A 20,862-nucleotide genomic window follows, 5' to 3' on the forward strand; every position below is an offset into this window, starting at 1 on the left:
ACGAACGAACGCAAGCAAGCCATCCGTGCGGTGAATGCAACAACGGCCTCGGACATACGAAGCATGCAACAAACATCATGTGGCCATTGTAAACGGGTCAGACGGTCAAGTCCGCTATGCAGGATTGGGCGGGACAAAAGTACGAATATAGTCTGTATGAATGCAGGTAGCTACGAGGTATGCAAGTTGAGTGTAGTACACGATGGCGCCGAGTCCCAAAGCACGTAAACTACGGGTTTTAATATACGTGTTCGTCGTGACCGATGAAGCGCGAGAGAAAAAAGAGGGTGTGAAGAGACAGGCTGCAAAGCGTGAACATTATATGTGAACGAGGCAGGCATGGAACGAGAGAGAGTGTGTGCAAAGTGGCAACGGAACGAACGTGGCGTCCAAAGTGGATAGTGAACAAATGCAGCGGAACAAATAAACGCGATGCACATACACATCTCATCCATCCCAATCGAACAACATAAAAAATCGCGATCGCGAGAAGCCATCCGAGCGCGTCTAGCCAATGTCATGAAATGACCGTCTGTCTCCTCGACTGCGACGGTCTGCTGAGGATCTGAAATCCAGACGACGGCCGCGCCCACGAGTTATGCTCGGAGACGATCGTCGGCCTCGACGCCGACGTCGCCGACTGGTGGGACGCTGGCACCGTCGGCATCGACGAATGGTGGTTCGACGAGCGCCCCGGCACCGCAGACGACGACCGCGTGCTCCGCCGCTCGTCGCGATCCCTACTGAGCTCGCGCTCGCTGCGGCCTCCAGCAGCGATGGAGGGGTACACCTGCGACATCCGGTGCAAGTCGCCATCAACGCTCGAACGACGCATCTGGGTATATTCGCGCGGGGACCGCGACGATGGTGACGTCTGCTCTGCAAGTTGGCCCTGACTCGCACGCACCGCGCCCTTGCTCGCGCTCGGCGGGAACGTCTCCCTTGCCGCGCGCTTAGCACTCGGCGATGAGCTCTGCGAGCGCGATTGTTGCTGCTGCTGCTGATGTTGGTGCTGCTGATGTGATGACTGGGGCTCCGGCGCACGAGGCGGCGTCGGCGACGAGCTGTGCGACCTCCGCTGGCTTTGACCCTGGCTGCTGTGCTCATGGCTGCGCTTGCTCTGCGACGACGGCGGGCGATACCCAAACTGCTGCATCACGAACGGCGGCGTCGGCGGGATAAGCGGCTCCATGCCCATCGGCATGCCATATGCCGCAACGGGGACGGGGACGGGCACCGCCATCGGGACGACCATCTGCATCGGCGAGACGTTCATCATGCCCATGTTCATGCTCATCCGATTCATGTTCATCCCCATCGGCATGCCCATGGCCATCCCCATATTCATCGGAGCGCCACCCATCCACGGGTTCGCCGAGAGCGACGCTGCACGGTCCCTGCCATCACCCGCCATCGACGCGCGCTGCGCCTGTGGAGTGGTCGCGCTCCCACTACGCTCGCGTGGGCGGACGTCCGGCGCAGATGACGAGCGTGCGGACTGACCGAGGGTCGGTGGCGGCGCGAGGGGCGAATGTGAATGTGACTGGTGCGACGACGATTTCTGGCTGCCGCTCCCGCTCGGTGCTGGTGACGAGTTCCGCGCGCCTGGGACAGAGAGGTGGTGCATCGACGACGCGGGTGAGCCGTTCCGTGCACCCACAGGTGTAGGCTCGCTCTGCCTCCTCTCGTCGTACACCGGCCGCTTGTACGACTCGTCCCTCGTCGTCTCTCTTCCCCTCCCCGCCCCAACGCTCTCCCTCCTCCCCCTCGAACCACCATAATCTCCACCCGGCGTCACCCCCGCCACGGTCGGCGGCACGAATCGCATGCCCTCCCGTCTATTCCTCGCTGCCGTCAGTTCCTCCGCATACATCCTCCTCATCCTCTCCTCCTCGTACTCTCTCCGTTCTTTCTCTTTCTCCATCCGCTTCCGCTGCTCCTCCTCCATGCGTGCGCGCTCCGCCCGGCGCTGCTCCTCCTGTGCCCTGCGCGCGCGCTCCTCAGCGAGGAAGCGCTGCTTTTCCAAGCGCTTCTGCTTGATCCGCTGGACGTACCCCAGCGGCACATTATCGTTGCGCTCGGGCCGCTCGTCCTCCGCGAAGCGCACCCCGAGCTTCTGCGGTGCTGGCGCCTTCCCCGGAGCCTGCGAGGTGACAGTAGCAGGCGTGATCGTCGCGGTCGACGTGCTCGCGCTCGTGTTCGTCGGTGCGGGTGACGGGGTAGGCGCTGGCATGTCCGATGCAGACTTTGAGGGCGACTTGACGGGCGAGTAGGGGTTAGGGAGAATCATGTTCTGCTCTATACGCAGGGGCGATGGTTGGGCCTTGTGTGGCTGCGTCTGCACGCGGGGCGACGTACCTGCAGAAGAAGGCGAGCGTTCACAGCACACGCAGTTCAGCGTCAGCAACATTGCCATCATCAAGGGGGCAAGCGAGTCAAGAATGAATAGAAGAATAGAAAGGATCGGCTCGCACCGCGCGCGCAGTCGAGACGAGGTGAAGGAGCCGCACGGCAGCAGGCCGGCGAGTGGTCGATGTGAAGGTGAAGGAAATGCACACCCAGCCTCCGGGGGTAGCAAAAGACCTGAACGTGCCCGGAAAGGACACACAGCGAGAAGCACGGCTCACCTGATCCCTGCTGGCCGATCGCTGCCTTTCCGCCACTAAGAACAGATGGAGGCTCCCCGCCAGGCGGCGACGTCGGCGTCGGCGGGCCCGAACTCGCAAGCGACGTGGAGCTCGTAGTGACACTGAGTGTCGGCGAGAGAACGGTGTCTAGTTCCTCGCCCATCAGCGCGGCCCACACTGGGAATGCCTGGTCCTGCGTCTGCGCTCGTGTTTGAGCAGAGCTGGAGCCAGGTTCGGCGCGAGGGAAAGGAAGCGTGGCACCGGACTGCGCCTGTCGTTTTTTGTCCTCCGCTGGCGTGCTATTCTGGTACAGATCCTCGGCGTGGAATCGCTGATCGTCATCCTCGCCGAGCCCTGCGAGCGCCTCCAGCGCCTCGCTGTACTCGAGCGCAGCAACGCCGAGGCCTGTGCCCGAGACAGACATGCACTTTACGCTGTCCGTGGAGGGGACGTACACGACGAAGCGGTCCTCGAAGCACGGGCGCATGACCCACCGACGGAGCCCCTCGCTCATGGGCATGACACCGCGCACGCTGACCGTGGCCGGCGAGTCTAGCGTCAGTTTCGCGTCCGCGCTCGGCTTGGGATCGGGCCTGCGCGACCGCCCTGCGAAGGGGGCGAGGCATCGCTCATCGGCGGGGGAAAGGCGTTCTGGCGAGAGACGAGCGAGGACGTGCCGGTGTGCGAGCTGGCGGAGGAGGGGAGCATGCGATGGAGATGTGGCGAGGGCGCGAGTGGGATTTACAGAACGCGGGAAGAGCGGGAGGTGCTGCACAGGCAGGAGAGGCGGGGCCGAGAAGGCGGGAGCGAGGGCAGCCTGCGCAAGAGCTCGAGCGTAAGCAGCTGGAGACACCGGAGGACTCCTGGTGGTCTGAGTGACGACCTGCTGTGCGTGCATATGAGGAGGGGACGTGATGGTCGCAGTAGCCAATGCGGGAGTTGTAGTGGGCGGCGGCAATAGAGGCGCAGCGATAGCGGGCATGTGCTGGGCCTGGGCGATGCGGGTGCGCGGGGGCGGGGGCGCAGGGGTGAGTGGCTTGTCGTCGTCGTCGTCGTCGTCATTGTCATCGTCGCTGTCTTGGGTGGTCAGAACGGTGGGGGTATCATAGACAGCGGGAGCGGGGGCGACGTCGTCTTCTGGGGTGGAGGGCGCGACGCTGGAAGAGGAGGAGGAGGAGCCGCCGGCGGGGAGGGGCTTGCGGACGAGGGTTAGGAAGAAGCGGGACTTTGGCCTGGTAAGGATCGGGGAGGCGAGCTTGCTGTGTTTTGTGCGCGGATCACCGTTTGGGTAGTGGTCGGTGCGCTCAGTGGTGTGGGTGGACTGGGAGAGGTCGTCGGGGGTGTCGGAGCGAGAGTCTCTGTCCTTGTCCTTAACCTTGTCGCGGCGGGCGAAGAGGGCGGTGGTGAGGCGGCGCATGAGAGGGAGCCGAAGACGTCAAAGCCGGTTATGTAGAAGCAGGGGAAGACGTGAGGGGTAGATATGCAGCGGAGGCGAGGAGAAGAGACAGCTTGGGCGGAGGATGGAGGCGAGGGATGGATCAGAAGAGGACGGCTGGGAACATTTGAGCCAGGCGGATGCGATGTGGACCGAGGCTCGGCGGAGGCTCGCGCACTGGGAACAGCAGTGACGACGCTGCGAATCGATCCGAGGATGGCCCAGTTCGCATCATGCACGTTCACTTCACCACCGGCCGCCCGTCCGAGACGCTCCTCCCGCCCCACCGCGGATGTGGCCACCGCTTGGCTGTTTCGAGTCAGCCACACACGCTCACTGGCATCGATCCTGTGCTGCCCATGCAGTCCTCTGCAGTCCATCTGCCAGGCTTCCTCCATCCACTGCGCTCCCACTCGCGTACTATTTTTAATCACGCCTATCCCTGCAAATCTGTCATCATTCCCCTTTTATATGAACGCCTTTACGAAGACTTTATATTTACCCACGCCGTCTTCGCCAATCGTCTTCCCATTTATCCCGCTGCCACCGACACTCTTCTCCCGCTGCTTGCCGATGCGGTTAGCTCCGTCATGTGCCTGCCTTCAGATATCCCCCGATCGACCGACGACGAGCCTTCTTCGCGGCAGTCATCGCTGGCCTAATCGTCTCAACGTACGGGCGAACGTGCTTGTCTTGACGCCAACGCCCTCTCAACATCGCATTTCCCCCACCTTCCGCACCGATCCCACTCCGACAGACTGTCCCACCGCCCGGCTCGGACGCACGGAAGCATCTCGTCCAATATGGCGTCACCGCCTGAAACGCCAAGTTGTTGGCTCGCTCCTCGTCGGACATTCTTCCCCGTTTGTTTGACGGCCGTGATTGTGTTGCTGACACTCGACTCACTCGCCGAACTCCCCGCGCGATCCGGTTCAGGAGACCATCAGGAGCCCACAGAAAGGAGCAGCCGCTATCAGTCCATATTATGTGACGTCTCCAACTCACCACCCAGCACGTCATTGATCGCGACAGAGAACGAGCTGGAATGCACGTTCATCGTTCATTCCGTGGCACAAAGGCGGCCAAGCGACGAATCACGTAACGTCCTTCTGCGCATCTTGTCATCAGCCAAACTGTTGACCGTCTTTGGAAACGCGTGCACCGCAAACCGGGTTCCAATCAGTGGCCACACTGATAATCAGCATCGCGGGCCCCGGCGAATGACAGCGTTCAGCCACAGCCCCGGCATGGACGCGTCAGACGTCTAGTGGCTGGTCCGCGTGAAATCCAGCAGCTCATACAGGGGACGAGGACGAAGACGGATGCGATGGCCAGGCCATAGCGTGAGTCCATTCCATGGACCCCATGCTGACGACACCGTCGTCAGCTTGAATGTGTATAGGTATCGCGGATAGTCCATTCCATCTTTGGGGTCAAGAGATGCAGACGCGTTTCAGAGGAATATCACAGCACGCATGACAAAGAACCGCAAGCACACGGTATTGAAAGTGAAGCCGCAGCGTGTAAGGTTTACCGCTTGTATGCTGCAGACGAAACGCAGTGATCCAGCGCCCATAAGCTGTGTTCAACAGCGTGAGGTGCGCTACCCGCCTCTACTAAGCACGCCTATTCAATCGACTGTGATGCAAACTCCAGATGACTGTACTTGTCCGAGCCAACGATGGCTGAGCTTGTTAGCTTTTCACAGTTGGCGTCACTGTTGGCGTACATGCCGCAACCCCGCAACGACGTCAGAACTTGCACGCATCGTGCGAGCATGGACCTCCCACGCGCGACGACCCGTGAATAGTCATTTGCATGATCACATTCGGAGACGAGGACCGTGCCGAGGTAACCGCGAATTTGAAGCTCGTGCATGCATCCACGGCAGGCCGCGCCTCTCTCCCGCACGCAAAGTGTAATGGAAGACTCAAAGCGTGGCCACCGTCGTCGTCTTTGCTCTGTTTGCTTCCTGGGTGCATCACTACGGATCGGTTCATTTAGTGGATCCGGAGCGTTCCAATTTTATCCTAGGTGTGTGGTACGTCTCCGTGTTTCATGCATTCATGGTTCGCGCTGGTCCTGCTCGCTTCGACTTGGTTAGTTAGAATCATTCCTCATTGAAGCGAAGCGTCTTTTTTGACGTGCAATACACCGATGTCAATGGGTCGACGGGCGTCGATCGTGACTTCGACGGCGCCTCGTCTGATTATTCGTCAGTTCCTCGTGATTTCGCGACTGCGGAAGGGTAGTGCTATACCCCACTGGCCACTGGCAAGCGCCTTCCGAGGACGTGTCGCGACGCGTCTGCGCTCGGTTCATCTGATTCTCCGTGATTTCGGCAGCCAGCACACCATAGAATCGGTAACTTTCTCGCATCGTGCAGGGGGGGGGGTGTATGTGCAGTTCCACATTCCATCTGTGGCGGGATGGCCGCTCGTCGTGTCACGCTGTGCGTGGGCGCGGTTCGCGAATGGAATGTGTGGTGGAGGACGCCGTTTCTTCTGCTTCTGCGTCCAAGGTTCGTACCGTTTGGCGAGTCGACGATCGTTGGGCTTACTCATGCTTCCTGCGGGACCGCTTGCACAGCCCGTCTCGTGAATGCTGCCGAATTCGCGACGTTTGAACATTGCTGGCAGCTGTGGCCCCAGGGTGTGGCGCGGGGGGAAGTGACGACCGGTGTACAATGTACATAAACATGTAATGACCTGTCGTTGCGTTATGAATAACAATTTGAAGTCAACGTCCTTCGTTCGCATGAATGGAATGTCAATGTACATTGGTCTTATTCGGTGTTTAGACTGCGCCAACGTGTCAAAGTCGATGAAATACGAATATTTCGTATAACGATTCGGGACTGTCATCCTCCCACAAAGATGATCACCTGAACAACACCTCGAGCGAGCGAGATACGTTCGCTACTTCTGTATTACACGCTTCCATCATTCAGATCGTGCGGCTGCTGCGGCGTGTGCCAAATTCCAATGTTGGCGGCTCCGTTGCACGTCTGTGCTTTTCATGGCACAAGACGGACCACGTAGTGCGTTGCCAATGCCAACGTTCGTAACGGCTCCGCGCTGCACACGTTCCACGCTCGATTGAATCGAGACGAACACGTACGTAAAAATCATATCAGTTCATTGTCGAGCTTCCTCAAGCAGCACTCATGGACCGGTCTCAAGTCGCTCAATTCCCTCCTCTCCAGCGCTCTCACTGCTCGCGTTTTTTTTTCGCTAGCAACTCCGAAGGGCCCCCCCTGCTGCATTCCGACGAAGAAGCAGCCTGGCCACGACGAACGAACCACCGCATCACACCATGTGGACCTGCAGCCGTCTCCAGACACCAGACAGTCGGCGAGTCTGCCAGTCTCACGACGCCTTCTATCATGCAGACAGGCATTCCCCGGGGTTGCACCCCGGCGTCCAGGCTCCTTAGGAAGCTCGCGAACTTGTTGTCCGACGTCAAGTGCGAACGCACCGCACACACGCTGCTTCGCAGGCATACGAGCGCATGCCTCAGAGGGACGATAGGACAACGTCTGCGAGGCCTCTGGGAACGTCCGCCGTGGTATCAGTGACATTGGCTTTCACAAAGCCTATTCTCTCACCGCGTGGTCTTGATAGTCGTTTATGCCGGTATCCAAGGGCATGTGAAGCCTTGCTTGGGAATGTATGGCTGGCGTTCCCATAGCGGGGCGCGTGGCACGCCCTGCCAGGAGAGGAAGCATTATAGCACGGTAGACCACCAGCACATACGAGTATCTCAGCCTCGCGGTGAACTCTTCTTCAGCCCGTGAAGACAAGGCGAAACCTAACTCCGGCTGCTTCACTGAACGAGTTATTATTGAGTATGTTAGAGTCCGCCGGCGAACGGCGAGAAAGCGATTGTAGTCGTAGAAGTACAGCTCCGAGAGACAGTAGATCGCATGCAGTCAGATAGCGCAAGTATAGGTGGTCATATGATGCGGGCATCACGCCATCCCGCCCCAGGGACCGCGTATCCGACGCGCGAGCTGGATGTCGCGCTGCATCAGGGTCACGCGCTTCGCGTGTATCGCACAGAGGTTCCTGTAGACACGGTCTCAGTGCAACCTGAATCGGGAGCGGAGCGATGGACACGCACGCATCCTCGAAGAGGTGGACGAGGTACGCCTCCGTTGCCTCTTGCAATGCCAGAATGGCTGAGCTTTGCCATCGCAGGCCACTGTGGCCGTAATCCACCGTGTCTGTGATCATGTCCAACGCGATCTCTCGGACCTAAATGAGACGAGTGACACCGTGAGTGGCTCCGCAGACATTGTGGCCACAAGGCGCGAACGTACAACTCGTGCAAACGGCAGCTTGCGGATGAGCAGTTCTGTGCTTTTCTGATATTTTCTTATTTCGCGCAACGCGACAGTGCCTGGTCGGAATCTCCTCTCTGAACGTCACGACACAGACTATCAGTGACGGCCGTGTTGAGGTCAAGAGGTACAACATCGACGCACTACGAGGCCCCCCCTGCGCGCCCACTGCCCCTCCTCCTCCTCCTCCTCCTCCTCCGCCACCACCTGCGCCACTCGAGCGGCGGGGCGCTGGAGGAGGCTGCCGTCCTCCTGTGCTTTTCCGCGCTGTGGTTGGGCGTCCCTTCTTCCGTGCAGCAGGCGGTGTCGCGTCTGAGCTGTTCTGCTCCGACGCAGGCTGGCGTCGTCTGTTCTTTTGCACTGTCTGTGCCATTTCTGCGTTCTTGGCACTACTGCCGTCCTCAAGTGGGAGTAGTTGTTGGTGCAAGTGAGCGCGCCTATCGTGAAATTTAAATGTGGACTTACACAACGCGTAGAGGTCTGGTGTCTCAGCGAGAGGAGGAGGAGACTGTCAAAGGTATCACTGTAAAGGAGAGGTGGCCGGGCTGACCATACGGTCGACACGAATGTCAACTTGACGCGTCGCCCTCATTTGGGAAATGTGACTGACGCGTGACTGACGCGTCTTCTCTGTCGTGCCCAGCGCTCCGCCTCTCTGTCTGCATCCGCTCCCTCTGCCGACCTGGAACGCATACCCTCGCTCAGCGGCCTGTTTGATATCACGTACCAGTAATGACGGCAGGGGTGACCGGATACTTCAGGTTTACGGATATTTTCTTCGAGTGGCATGTATCCTATTTGTGTACTATCACCCACCCGATAGAGAATCTAATCGCATCTGTGGACGTTGCGGGTTGGCATGCTCGACAGGCACCAAGCGCTTCCGAACAAGGAGGACATCGGCCCGCTGAAAGCACTGATCTCCTATGATGCCCTCGTACATCCTGACCACCCTCTTCGAGAGCAGGGAGTGGACGGAATCGAGATGTATCTCGGTACGCGATATCAGCCTCTCACATCGGTAACGCGTTCTTTGACATTATGCTCTATAGGCACGTTCGCAAACGGAGAAATGCGACTGCTGATGTCCTCTGCGCAAATCGAATATATGCGGTACTGGCTGCACGCCGTGGGCCTGACAGATTCATTGATACCACTTCCGGCATCGGATTGGATGATCCGGCCAAGCGAGCTTGCCAACTGTTCTCCATGTGTCTACAGGGAAGCTTCGGTCCTCAAGAAGGCGATCAAGGTACTCTAGCAGACTCCTCATCTTATGGACTGTTCCACGGATCTGCCATCGTACATCAATACTTTTCCGCTAACACTTATGTTATACCAGACGATCGACAAAAACAACAAGAAGCTAAAATTTGCTCCTTCTCTCCTTACCAATCGCCGGCTGAACTTCGAGAGGATCCGCACCTTCTGGGCTGAGCGTGTCGGGACGTGGTGTGCGATGGACTTTGAGGCCTGGGAACGCGACCACCATGTTCTCACCGAGTTTGGGTGGAGCCTCGTTCGTTGGGAGGGCAATGAAGACGAGCAGAACGAAATCACGGAGGAAGGTCACTTGACCATCCGTGAACATAGAGGCTTCTTCAACGGCACATATGTCGATGACAATCGTGACGTAAGTGCGCATACTTACGCATTGTGCAGGAGCACTGATTGACCGTGCGTGCATCAGAAATTTGGCTTCGGAGAAAGCGAAGAGGTGGACAAGAAAACATTCCGGAAACGGATCCTCGACCTCATCGAGACACACCGCCAAGCAGGCCCGCTTTTCCTCATCTTCCACGACAACAAGCAAGACATCAAGTATGAATGTTTCTGCCTCGCTCTCATCTCGACTGACACCGCGTTCGATCAGATACCTGCGCTCAGACACCATCCAGGCCCTCACGGAATTCGAGTACCTCCTGCCAGACCAGGCACCCACGTCGGGTATCTACATCATCGACACAGCCGAATTGTTCGCCGCGCTCGAGGGCGAGTCGGGCGGAAACAAGCGCTCGCTTGAGCGTGGGTGCAGGCTGCTCCAGTTACCCACCGAATATCTGCATAACGCGGGAAACGACGCGCACGTAAGTCTCCCATCTCTACTGAGTACCGTAGCTGTAGAGCTCATCATTGACTGCGCACAGTACACCATGGCCGTGCTGCGTTCGATGGCGTCCGGCGACCCGCTGGACGTGCAGCGCGAGAAGCGCTGGCCCAACCGCACGACTAGCTCAAACCCGAAGGTCGAGTTCAAGGCTTGGGAGGAAGACTCGGATATGTCTGACCTCGAGGGTGTGATGCCCGTTGATGCGGACGCGCAGCCTGGGAACGATGACGTGACGTGGAACGGGTTCGACATGTAATTCAACGCGACTTTGTGCGTTGAACGGTACTAGTGGTATTTTTTGAGCTGGGCATGATATACCTAAGAATGTCTCAATAGGAAAGACGGACCTGCTTGAATATATTCTTGAACAACGTTGTCGGAACTGATATCTGAACGTTCCCGTGCACTGCGGCATTCTACATCCTCCGACGCCAAGGTCTGTACCACTCGAGCCAGTCAGTAATGTTGGAAAGCACGACGGGCCCATAGATCCAGCCTGTGCGACACGAGTCGCGCATACATTTCATGCGAGGAACAGTCCAACAGAATATAACGCTACACTCTGCTCGTATCGAACGAGTTTTCCTCCATTAGGACTGTAAGATTATCGAAGCCTCTATCCAAATCCAAATGACCAAATAGTCTGCAATCCCGAGCGGAGTCCCATATTCAATCGTCCTCGTCGTCGTCCTCATCGTCGGAGCGCTCGTCGCCCACCTTCGAAGCCTCCTCCGACTGCAGCACTCTGCCGTAAAAGACGTTGTCAGCTGAGAATGTGATTAGATGCGAGGGGAAAGAAGCGACGCACCTGAGCCCGATGCGGAGCATGAGTATATACCAGAAGATATTGAGGAACAGCAGGAGCAGGATCGGCGTGAACACCTGGTACTTCATCCACCACACCAGCCATACGCCATCCTTCGGTGACCAACGCTTGGACGTCTCACTGTATGCAGCAACACGAACCACAGCGTTTGTCACGACGATGATGTGGGTGGCATTGCATTGGTAAAGAGAAAGTGAATGCACGATCAGCGTGACTGTCCGAAAGTATGAGGCTTGCAATAGGCACGCACGGCATGAGGTCGAACTCCGTCCACACCGAGTACAGGATGACTAGATTGAGCCAGTGACGGAAGTACCTGAATTCACATGCTATCAGGCCGCGATGCTCTTCCTGCGAAGTGGACGCGTATACGTACGTCCAGACGGCGATGAACACGCCATACGAGACGACCTTGGTGCGTGTATACTGGATGTAGTTCATGAGCTTCGAAAACTGCGTGTGGCGATTATTACGACAGAGAAGATGAGTTGAAGAGAGCACAGGAAAGGCAAGAAAGTAGTGCATACCGCGAGGAATGTATCTGGGATGTCCATGCTGACATACACTGCGTTCCCGATCAAGGTCAAGTTAATCAAGTAGCTCCATCTGTACTTGTGTGAGCTGCGTCATTTCCACTCATACAAATACGCACCCAATAAGCCAGAGCGTGACAAAATGATGTGCAACCAGCTCGTAATAGTCTTTGCGCGGCTTCTCCAGATTGAGTAGGAGGACAATGAGCTGCTGACACCAGTAGGCAGCTTGCATGAGATAGTACCGTTTCAGTTCCGGCGTCATCTCCCAATGTGGATAGTCTGCCGGAGTTGAGAACAACAGAAGACGAATATTCGCGTCGTTACGCACCAATCCAGAAGTACTCTGTGCGATACCACCACGTCGGGAGCTGAGACATGATCCGCTGCGACAGTATTGGCTTCCAGTCTTTGCAAGCATACACATAAACAGAACTCACCGCTCCCCAGGCGCCCATAATGGCGAAATACACCATCGCATAGCCCTGCTCACCAAATCTCGCGAGCTTCGCCTCCTTCTTGATGCCAAAAAAATTGGCAATGGATCGGCAGAGGTACAGAGTGACAACCTGGCGAAAGAACGACCAGAAGACGATGTAGTACGCGATGAATACGAGGTCGAGATAGCCCTTGGCATAGCGCGGATGCTCAGGGGTGGAGAGGGTGGTGGGCGAGGGCGGAACGGGATGTGAGATAAAGAGGAGAGGCGCAAAGGGGTTGGGGAGGCCTGGCACGACGAAGGGCGTGATAACCTCCCAGTTGGACCAAAGGACGAAAACGATGAGCAAAATTTTGAAGGAGGATGCTGACGGTGAAACGCGTCAGGTGGACTGTAGAGACATCAAGAACAGCGCATACATGGGACAACCACCCAACGGTTAGATTTGATGTCGGCCCAGAGGCCCTCAGATGCAACGCTCCACGGAGCGGCATCATTTGGCGAGCCAACGGGGGAGAACTGCGCGTTGAGCGGGCTGGGAGGTGTCAATGCAGGACGAACGTCGCTAAATGAAATGTACGTACGTCTGGGGCCTGAAAGGCCCTGCGAGATGGTGGGTGGGATCTGTTCTGTCATAAGGCGTTTGAGCGAGATGATGGGCGTCGGCGCTGAAGTGAACTCACTCGATGTGCTGGAGGGACTTACGTAGGACGTTGCTGCTTGATTTGAGGCTGGGTCTGCGATGTTTGAGGTGGCCGTTGGCGGACATGGCGGGCGTACAGGCCTGGGAGAAAACGAACGCAAGGTCGACGTGGGAGGCCTGCCGCTACGCCAAGCCTCTGCTGCCACTCCCCGACCGTAGATAGGATGCGCTTTCGGAGTTACGTAAGCTCCCAACTCTGCATAAAACGTCCAAATTTTAATTGAGCCTTTATAAATTAACAACTGTATGCCGTTCTCTACATTTTAAACTCATATGTCATATTCAGCAGCTTTGCAGGGTGTTGGGTAGCCTTTGTATCAATATAAGGTGAGGAAGCCTATTCGTCTCTTCAAAAAATCATGGCGAACCAGCATGAACGTTAATAATACTCATTTTATGTCCTGCAGACATCGCAAGGGAGGTCTCTTCTGTGCTATGAGCTCGCGCCACCGTCCGGAGAAATCCGTGCGACATGTCTCGGCATTTCCTAATCGAGGCGACACACGTTTGAATGTCTGTGCTACGGTCTGACAGGCGCGTTTTGAAGCAGACCTTTAAGAGAAGGAGTTGTCTGCCTAGATCTGCCTAGGGGAGACTGCTCTGCTGTCGCTGCCGCTCTCTTTTGCCCCGCACGCGTCGCGCGATCGACGAACAACAGGCGCACATAACGCGTCGAGCGTCTCTGCATCTCTCTTTCCTTCGGTCCCGCACCATGTTCCCCTCCGACCTCCGCCTCTTCAACAAACTCCCCTGCCCGGACAGACAGAACTGCAAGCGGCAGAACTGCATATTTAGCCACCAGCTAGGCCTCGTCGAGCCACCCACCGTTCACATCCCCGTCGATCTCCCGAAAGATACGCCTAAGCAGTCGTCGGCCATTGCATCCACCTCCTCCCACACTCAGAGAAGCATTAACGCGATACCTGCGAAGCGATCCCTCTCCCAACAACTCATTGCTAATCCGAGCAATGGAAGCAGCTCTAGTGAACCGCCCAGAAAGCTTCAGAGAACAGGGCCGATCAGAAGGCCAATTGCCGTCCCTACTGCCACACATACCTCGGCAAGTAGCTCATATTTGTGGCACAAACAACGCAGACGCTCATGTACGTACAGACGGGAGTACCGCTCCTTCGCATCAACCCCGCACAGTCGATAGTTCCTCTCCCCGTCCGCCAGGTGCGCCCGGCTATTGTCACGCAATTTCTTCCCATCATTTTTGATTTCTTCATAGGCCATGCTCAAGTCACTTTACGACCATTTCGTCGTTTTATACGAGAAGATTCTTTCTACAAATCCCACTCTCGCCTCCGAGCACGCTCTTCGGCAAGAAGAAGAGGTATACAAGTCCTCCACCAAGCACACTTACCGCAACGTACGTTCCCTTCCCTCCTCACATTACAGCAGAGCAACCTGACGAATTGCAGCACTGGCGTCGTACTCCATCAGGCTGTCATCTCCTCCATCGCCTCGCTCAAGCGGCGCCCCTTCCCCGACAACGCATCGCACCCCTCCGTTGGCACCGAAGGCGAGATCGCCGCACGTGCGGACACGCGCAAAAAACTTGCAGCGCTCCGACTCACCGCCGCCCAGCTTGAGCCGTACATGCTCACCATGGAAGAGATGCGCCGCTGGGGCTACGTCGTCGAAATTCCCCCGGGACCGGGCGGCACGCGCCCCAGCGAGGTTGGCGTGGTAAAAACTTGCGAACGGTGTGGCCAAGCGTTCAAGGTGAAGCCTAAGGGGGAGGCGGACGAGTGCGTGTTCCACTGGGGGAAAGCGCTCACGACGAAAGCGAATGGTAAGTGCCATGTCAGGCCATTTGTGTACTGAGCTCATACGGATTGCAGGTGAGAAACGTCGGTTGTATACATGCTGCGAGCGGCCGGCGGATAGTGAGGGGTGTGAGCGCGGATTCCACGTATTCTACGAGACTGCGCCAGAGGACCTCCACCTCCGGCATCCGTTCTCCTTCACCCGCCCTCCTTTCTCATCGGCTGCAGACTCAACATCCCCCGATTCGCCATCACGAGACAACTCAGATGAGGAGGTAGAAGGTAGCTCACGCACGGACACAGCGCTCGATGTCGTCGCGCTCGACTGCGAGATGGTGTACACGACCGGCGGGATGCGCGTTGCGCGAGTCTCCGTGGTGGACGCGACAGGAAAAGAAGTGTTCGACGAGCTCGTCCGCATGGACGACGGCGTCGAGGTCATGTTTGTTCCTACTATTCATTCATATTAATTATCGACCCTAACGCTTCGCTTTGCCCATAAGTGATTTCAATACGCGCTTCTCGGGCATCACTCCAGAGGCACACGCCAGCGCACTGCTCCCGCTCGCGAGCATTCGGCGTTCGCTCGACACGCTCATCAGCTCGGAAACAGTCGTGATCGGGCACGCGCTCGAAAACGACTTGAAGACATTGCGCATGGTGCATTACCGGTGTGTGGATACGGTAGCGCTGTTTCCGCATTCGGCGGGCCCGCCGTATCGGAGGGCATTGAGGGCATTGTGAGGATCTTGTTACCTTCTACAAGAAGGCGTGAGTTCGGTCGGCTGATGATTGTTCTGTATGCAGAGTGAAAGAATTTTTGGGCCAGACGATCCAGAGTGGCGGAGGAACAGTGGGACATAGTTCGGTGGAGGACTCAGTGGCGACGCTGGATTTGGTGCGGTGGCATGTCCTGAATCGTCCCAAGCCTCCGCCGAAGACGTCAACGTCGACGATTGTCAGCTGAACTCCTCAGGAATATATGGATGATGTACGATGAACGAGAACACGGTGGATGGTTCTATTGGCTGTGGTAAGGTCGGAAGGGGACTTTGCTAGCGTGACGATATACCATAACATTTAGATTTGCTCGAAGCAATTATTCCTGGAAATGCTACCATCGATGACTTTGCACCGATTGAGCACGGTATTGCGAGAGATTCAATATGATCGTGATGTCGGGGTGAGGCAGATTCTCAGAGACAGATGGAAAGGGAAACAAGTATATGAGATTAATATGAGTACTTGTACGATCACTGTCCACAAAAATAACGGACGCAGCCAGGCTCCGCCAAAGAAAGACAAAAATCATGCAAGGTATACCCTGTCTACGGCCCCCTCGAACCGAGGCTTCCCAACCTAGCCATTGTGTCCTCGCTGTTCTCTTGTTCTTCTATGCTGTCAGATTGTGTTACCTGCAATAATTGTTCGGTAATGCATCGTGAGGTTAAGAAATGTGTTGCCACAGAAAAAGAAATTGGATACTGACCACCCGGAGGACAGATTTCTTCGATGATTCCTGGAGCTCTCCTGCGATGATGAGCTCGTCGAGTATCTGTGTCTTGCGGATGAATACAATTCGTTATGATCAAACCAGCATGCCACCCACTGCATAAGCTTTCTGGAAGTTGAAGATGCTGAGGAAATGGTCAATAGGGTCTCCAGGGATGCAATACTCATTCCATACAGGTCGAGTTCACAGACCTGGAGCAAGTTGTTTATGAGCACGGTTACAGAGAGCCGAAGCGGCATACGCACATTCCCAAAGTATCGATCCAGCACCTCGACGTATCGATGTATGATCTCCAGCGTTATCAGTTCATTATCCCCCGAAGCGATCCCGCAGACGAAGAACAGCGAGGCATATCGGCGATATACAACTTTCGTGTCTGCCATGAGAGTGCCACAGTTGGTCCTCGATCGTCACAAAAGTCGCAAGAAATGCGCACCTTTGTATTCGAGGAAGTTACACATGCGCGTCCGCCGACCGAGGACGAGCTGCGTGACGTCTTTGATGATCTTAGCCTTGGTCTTCTGCGGCATCGTCGTGAACCATTTCGCCAGGCGTACCTTGCCTATAAAGCATCATCACTCAGCCACTATTGAATCAGCACAAATGCCAGCACCGACCCTGGCGCGAGACGAGGAGGATGTACGTGATCATGGCGGGCCTGCTGGGCGGCGGTCGGCGGATGGAAGGGAGGAAGCGTTGATTGCCTTTCTGGGAGACTGTGCAAATAGGCGACAATAGAGCCCTGATTGCCGGGATCTGTTGCGCGCGATCGTGTTTTCATTTTATTTAGCTATAGTACGCGTCGTCGCGCCTAATCATTAAACTCTCCATAATTGACTCCTACTCGACAAGGCGTCCGTCCATCCCGCTCACATATCACTCAAGTTTCGGGCGCTGCAGCATGGAGGCAAAGATTTCGCTGCCTGCATTTCTCAAAATGCTCACAAATCACAACGTGCCCGCAACGAAAGCGATGGCTGTGGCAGGGAACATGTCAGTGGTCGGCTCATCGATCTGCTCATTGGTTTGCTGACACCGTCACAGCTACAAGACGTACAACACCCCTTCGGCACTCGCTCAGTTAAATGACTTTCAGTTGAAAGCCTCGGGAGTGGACGAAAAGGACCTTCGGAAGCTCGTGCTAGCGGCGATCCGCAAATCGGGCTTCAGGGCCAAACTGCAAGCATCCTCGAGCAGTGCTCACGACAGCACGCCGAACGCTGCAGGATCAAGTACATCTTTTGCTCAAGCGGAGGTGTGTCATTGGAAATTTTCCATCATATCCTTACCGAAATTGAGCGCTCTGACGTACTTCACGCCTTCGTTTGTTCCGCGCATGGGTACAGCGACCCAAGAAGAAGCGCAAGAGAGATGATGATCTCAACGAGTTCCTTCCAGACCGGCTCCAAGATGAGGGCGAGCAGTATGGCAGCCTGGAGTTCGATGAAGTTCTCGACGAAGAGGTGCGTATTCTGTTCGGGTCCAGACTGAAGACGGCCCCCTCATGCATGCTAATGAACTTCCCACTGCTCGGGAATGCGTTGGTGGGCTGTGTGATGGACCATGGGCTGACGCATTTCATACGTCTTTCCTTGGTACGCCAGGTCCTCCAGACGAAGTACACGGTTGTGAACCGCGCCCCGATCATGATGGCATGGGCTTTCGTCGTGGCCGAACGACTGGGATTCCAGCGTCAGGAGGCCCTGAGCATAGGTACGTCTGTGCCGATCTTGGTAGTGCACAGCCCCATGCAGTGCTCGGCACTGCATGCCCATATGCTCAATTTCAATTCGCAGCATCCGTGTACACGGAGATGAATGCTATTACGAAGGGCGTCTCTCGTGGAATCTTCGACAAGGACAAGGGTAAGGGCGTGGAGGCGAGCATGAACGGCTCCCAGCCGTATGTGGACCTCATGGGCCGACGGTTAGTCCTGCTCCTCTACAAATCACAATGAGTGCTGCTTTAACGTAAATGCTTTGCTTCGCACACCTCGTCTCCGCATTGCAACCGCTAATGTAGTGTGTAAGTCGCCGTTTCTCGAAATGACCCTTCGGCCGCCCAGTCGATCTATCACCCACTCACCCACTCACTTCCCACAGCCCTCTATACCAGACGGCTTCCGGCAGTTGGCGCGCCCTCTCTTCAAGCGTGCCCGTCGCGCCCACGTCCCCATTCTCATACATCAAGCGCTCGCTGAGGCAGACCGCACCGCACGTTCTTGGTGCGCTACGCCTTCTGGCAGCAAGCTACACGCCTGCCGAGCTGAACCGCAAAGGTTATGCGCTCTACGCCGATCTTCGCCCCGATGTAGATGGATGGGGCAAGCGCGGCGACGTGAGATGCTCGACGATCCTAGGGCTGCGCAATGTCGGTGGCCTGACTGCGGACGTCAAGAAGAAGCTCTCAGATGGCGTCCAAGATCTTGTCAAAGTCGAGCCCGTGAGTGAAGATAAGCTGGGCGCTCAGGTAAATCTACCAGCGCCCGAGGTAGAAGATCGGCCAAGCAAGAAGCAAAATAGCATGTCGCTGGAGGAGTATGAAGCAGCCCTCGATGCAGACCATACCTTTGACGACGTTGATCTCAACTTCGACGACGTGCCATGAAGGATGCTCTCTGACATCCCACATGCATGTCATCGCATTAACAATGTATAACATGTAGCGAAGGGACTACTGTCCTCGCTGCTCTCGCACCATGCCTATCTCTTCTATCACTATTGTCCATGCCGAAAAGAAACAACTATTGGAGGTTTTTGATGATAGCTGCGGTGAACTCGGAGGTCGTCGCAGCACCTGTAGAGAAATGGAAGAGCACAGAGTGAAGGCTGATTCTCTTCAAAATCTGAGACGATGAGACTTACCACCCATGTCGGCAGTGCGGACCTGGCCGCCATTGATAACATCGAAGGTCGCGCTCGCGATGTTGTTTGCAAGGTCATCCAGACTTTGATAAATCAGTCTAGTGGAAAATATTCATGATAAGTAACATACCCCAGATGCCTGAGCATCATGGTTGCGCTTAGGATCATAGCGGCAGGGTTGGCACGGTTAGTACCCATGATGTCCTTGGCAACATGACGGCATCCAGGCTCAAAGAGCGCGTATTCCTGAAGGTTGAGACGTGTGAATGAATGGGCAGGTGCTGCTGCAGTGCATTCTAGTCGAGATACTTACACGACCGACGTTACAACCAGGGACGATACCCGGGCCACCGACGAGGGCGGCACCAATGTTCGAAACAATTGCACCGTACAGATTGGGCATGACCATCACGTCGAATTGACCGGGCCGCGCGACCAGCTGCATCGACCTAGAGCGGAGAACTTAACGAAAAGTGCCCTAGGCAGACGAGCGTGTCCTGCGTACGTGTTGTCGACGATCATGTCATTGTGCACAATTCCAGAAGACTTGTACTCCTCCGCGACCTGGCGGAAAGTGTTGAGGAAGAGACCATCACCGAGTTTCATAATGTTGGCCTTATGCACGCACGTGACTTTCTACACGAGAGATGTAGAAGTTCCTTCAATTCAATTTCGACATTAGTCAGTGTCAGGTATCAAACTCACCTTGCGGCCGTTCTTGAGCGCGAAATCAAACGCGAAACGGGCGATACGGTCGGCCTTCACGCGAGTGGACACCTTCAAGCTCTCGACGACGCCAGGGTAGCTCTGGTGCTCGAGGCCTGAATACTCGCCCTCGGTGTTCTCACGGATGATGGCGAAGTCGACATTATTGTGGCGAGTGGGGAAGCCCGGAAGAGACTTGCAAAGCACGACGGAGGCGTAGATATCAAGCTGCTGGCGCATGGCGACGTTCCACGAAACGTGGCCACTCTGCGAGATGGGGGTGAAGAGAATACCTTCGATGTAGCAGAGATCAGATGGAGGGGGATGGGCCCTTCACAAACGAAAACTCACCTTTGAGACCGACCCGGTTGCGTCTCAAGCTGTCCACAGCCTGTACGAAGAGTTCCTCGCCCGCGGAGGACACGCCAGAGACATTGTACTGCTCCCACTCAATGGGAGCATTGACATACTCGAAAATCTCCTTGACGGAATCGGTAATTTCGTTACCAATACCATCACCGGGGATCAGGGTAACCTAGAGAATGCCTGAGTTATCCGATGAATTCTACCAGACTCCTTCATACGTACAGTGTAGACACCACCATACTTGGTAGGCAGCTACACCGGAGATTCAGTACACGGTCCAATGATGTCAAAGAGGTACTGTATACCCTCTTGGAAACCCTGGGAAAGCCAGCCGAGAGTGTGGTGGCGGATCTCTAACGCGATGTGCGGTGAGACCCGGAACGCGATGTACGGACGTAAACACGTACAGCTTGGACGACGGGGCGAACCGCCGCTGAGAGGGCGTTGCGCAACATGAGAGACTATGAGAAGGGCGAGGAAGACGAGGTCGGATGCTTCACCTGCAGCTCGAGGACAGCGTTGAAAAATGGAATCTGTCGGCCGAATTGATAGAGCACGGTGAAACATCACGTGACCCAGCGTCATAAACCGCGTATTGATCCGGGAGCGCCCATAGAAAGAGATGGC

At 56.2% G+C, this 20,862-nt stretch overlaps 9 protein-coding genes across 9 annotated transcripts; 4 read left to right on the forward strand and 5 right to left on the reverse strand.

Moving 5' to 3' along the window:
• Positions 1 to 517: 517 nt before the first annotated feature.
• On the reverse strand, positions 518 to 4,044 carry LAESUDRAFT_753554 (uncharacterized protein; the record flags this gene model as incomplete). The annotated part of the gene is made up of 2 exons (XM_040911781.1): positions 518 to 2,358; positions 2,628 to 4,044. The coding sequence occupies 2 exons, from the start codon at positions 4,042 to 4,044 to the stop codon at positions 518 to 520; spliced, it is 3,258 nt and encodes a 1,085-aa protein (XP_040769987.1).
• A 509-nt stretch (positions 4,045 to 4,553) lies between these two features.
• On the forward strand, positions 4,554 to 5,673 carry LAESUDRAFT_718738 (uncharacterized protein). Its single transcript, XM_040907490.1, has one exon. It carries the CDS (start codon positions 4,866 to 4,868, stop codon positions 5,328 to 5,330), a length of 465 nt encoding a protein of 154 aa, XP_040769988.1. The 5' UTR covers positions 4,554 to 4,865; the 3' UTR covers positions 5,331 to 5,673.
• Positions 5,674 to 8,032: 2,359 nt separating this feature from the next.
• On the reverse strand, positions 8,033 to 8,488 carry LAESUDRAFT_639508 (histone-fold-containing protein; the record flags this gene model as incomplete). Its single annotated transcript, XM_040903547.1, has 3 exons — positions 8,033 to 8,129; positions 8,185 to 8,318; positions 8,384 to 8,488. Coding segments are annotated over 3 exons (336 nt in total), but the record flags the coding sequence as incomplete, so codon positions are not given.
• Positions 8,489 to 9,061: 573 nt separating this feature from the next.
• On the forward strand, positions 9,062 to 10,886 carry LAESUDRAFT_718741 (uncharacterized protein). The gene is made up of 7 exons (XM_040907491.1): positions 9,062 to 9,189; positions 9,275 to 9,399; positions 9,457 to 9,656; positions 9,747 to 10,037; positions 10,095 to 10,225; positions 10,278 to 10,491; positions 10,552 to 10,886. The coding sequence occupies exons 1-7, from the start codon at positions 9,137 to 9,139 to the stop codon at positions 10,768 to 10,770; spliced, it is 1,233 nt and encodes a 410-aa protein (XP_040769990.1). The 5' UTR covers positions 9,062 to 9,136; the 3' UTR covers positions 10,771 to 10,886.
• Positions 10,887 to 10,977: 91 nt separating this feature from the next.
• Positions 10,978 to 13,139, reverse strand: LAESUDRAFT_718742 (longevity assurance proteins LAG1/LAC1). The gene is made up of 11 exons (XM_040907492.1): positions 12,996 to 13,139; positions 12,897 to 12,941; positions 12,732 to 12,847; positions 12,314 to 12,678; positions 12,205 to 12,259; positions 11,993 to 12,155; positions 11,868 to 11,946; positions 11,717 to 11,793; positions 11,591 to 11,656; positions 11,323 to 11,460; positions 10,978 to 11,259 (listed from the first exon to the last, which is right to left on the reverse strand). The coding sequence occupies exons 1-11, from the start codon at positions 13,079 to 13,081 to the stop codon at positions 11,184 to 11,186; spliced, it is 1,266 nt and encodes a 421-aa protein (XP_040769991.1). The 5' UTR covers positions 13,082 to 13,139; the 3' UTR covers positions 10,978 to 11,183.
• Positions 13,140 to 13,727: 588 nt separating this feature from the next.
• LAESUDRAFT_753558 (Rexo1 protein) lies at positions 13,728 to 15,754 on the forward strand (the record flags this gene model as incomplete). Its single annotated transcript, XM_040911782.1, has 7 exons — positions 13,728 to 14,051; positions 14,111 to 14,191; positions 14,247 to 14,387; positions 14,462 to 14,813; positions 14,863 to 15,229; positions 15,291 to 15,527; positions 15,595 to 15,754. 7 exons carry the CDS (start codon positions 13,728 to 13,730, stop codon positions 15,752 to 15,754), a joined length of 1,662 nt encoding a protein of 553 aa, XP_040769992.1.
• Positions 15,755 to 16,115: 361 nt separating this feature from the next.
• LAESUDRAFT_640149 (Adaptor protein complex sigma subunit) lies at positions 16,116 to 16,951 on the reverse strand (the record flags this gene model as incomplete). The annotated part of the gene is made up of 7 exons (XM_040903581.1): positions 16,116 to 16,202; positions 16,277 to 16,342; positions 16,397 to 16,424; positions 16,475 to 16,491; positions 16,546 to 16,676; positions 16,737 to 16,862; positions 16,918 to 16,951. 7 exons carry the CDS (start codon positions 16,949 to 16,951, stop codon positions 16,116 to 16,118), a joined length of 489 nt encoding a protein of 162 aa, XP_040769993.1.
• Positions 16,952 to 17,184: 233 nt separating this feature from the next.
• LAESUDRAFT_668161 (uncharacterized protein) lies at positions 17,185 to 18,895 on the forward strand (the record flags this gene model as incomplete). The annotated part of the gene is made up of 6 exons (XM_040905368.1): positions 17,185 to 17,293; positions 17,345 to 17,555; positions 17,647 to 17,763; positions 17,905 to 18,013; positions 18,097 to 18,226; positions 18,403 to 18,895. Coding segments are annotated over exons 1-6 (1,152 nt in total), but the record flags the coding sequence as incomplete, so codon positions are not given.
• On the reverse strand, positions 18,681 to 20,758 carry LAESUDRAFT_1527 (mitochondrial NAD-dependent isocitrate dehydrogenase subunit 1 precursor). Its single transcript, XM_040901368.1, has 10 exons — positions 20,643 to 20,758; positions 20,541 to 20,588; positions 20,458 to 20,487; positions 20,221 to 20,404; positions 19,870 to 20,162; positions 19,670 to 19,800; positions 19,478 to 19,613; positions 19,295 to 19,410; positions 19,165 to 19,247; positions 18,681 to 19,096 (listed from the first exon to the last, which is right to left on the reverse strand). The coding sequence occupies exons 1-10, from the start codon at positions 20,688 to 20,690 to the stop codon at positions 19,044 to 19,046; spliced, it is 1,122 nt and encodes a 373-aa protein (XP_040769995.1). The 5' UTR covers positions 20,691 to 20,758; the 3' UTR covers positions 18,681 to 19,043.
• Positions 20,759 to 20,862: the final 104 nt, after the last annotated feature.

Source organism: Laetiporus sulphureus, assembly GCF_001632365.1.
Source record: "Laetiporus sulphureus 93-53 unplaced genomic scaffold LAESUscaffold_1, whole genome shotgun sequence".
NCBI classification, from domain to species: Eukaryota; Fungi; Basidiomycota; class Agaricomycetes; order Polyporales; family Laetiporaceae; genus Laetiporus; species Laetiporus sulphureus.

Excerpts from the sequence above, each read along its gene's own strand:
- LAESUDRAFT_718738 (XM_040907490.1), top strand. The coding sequence starts at position 4,866 with ATGGCGTCACCGCCTGAAACGCCAAGTTGTTGGCTCGCTCCTCGTCGG.
- LAESUDRAFT_718742 (XM_040907492.1), bottom strand. The coding sequence starts at position 13,081 with ATGTCCGCCAACGGCCACCTCAAACATCGCAGACCCAGCCTCAAATCA. Across the intron at positions 12,156-12,204 it reads CACAGAGTACTTCTGGATTG|ACTATCCACATTGGGAGATG; the intron begins GTGCGTAACGAC and ends CAACTCCGGCAG. Across the intron at positions 11,260-11,322 it reads ATGCTCCGCATCGGGCTCAG|AGTGCTGCAGTCGGAGGAGG; the intron begins GTGCGTCGCTTC and ends CTTTTACGGCAG.
- LAESUDRAFT_1527 (XM_040901368.1), bottom strand. The coding sequence starts at position 20,690 with ATGTTGCGCAACGCCCTCTCAGCGGCGGTTCGCCCCGTCGTCCAAGCT. Across the intron at positions 20,488-20,540 it reads TTCCCAGGGTTTCCAAGAGG|CTGCCTACCAAGTATGGTGG; the intron begins GTATACAGTACC and ends TCTCCGGTGTAG. Across the intron at positions 19,411-19,477 it reads CTGGTTGTAACGTCGGTCGT|GAATACGCGCTCTTTGAGCC; the intron begins GTAAGTATCTCG and ends CTCAACCTTCAG.
- LAESUDRAFT_718741 (XM_040907491.1), top strand. The coding sequence starts at position 9,137 with ATGACGGCAGGGGTGACCGGATACTTCAGGTTTACGGATATTTTCTTC. Across the intron at positions 9,190-9,274 it reads ACGGATATTTTCTTCGAGTG|GCACCAAGCGCTTCCGAACA; the intron begins GCATGTATCCTA and ends CATGCTCGACAG. Across the intron at positions 10,226-10,277 it reads GACAACAAGCAAGACATCAA|ATACCTGCGCTCAGACACCA; the intron begins GTATGAATGTTT and ends GCGTTCGATCAG.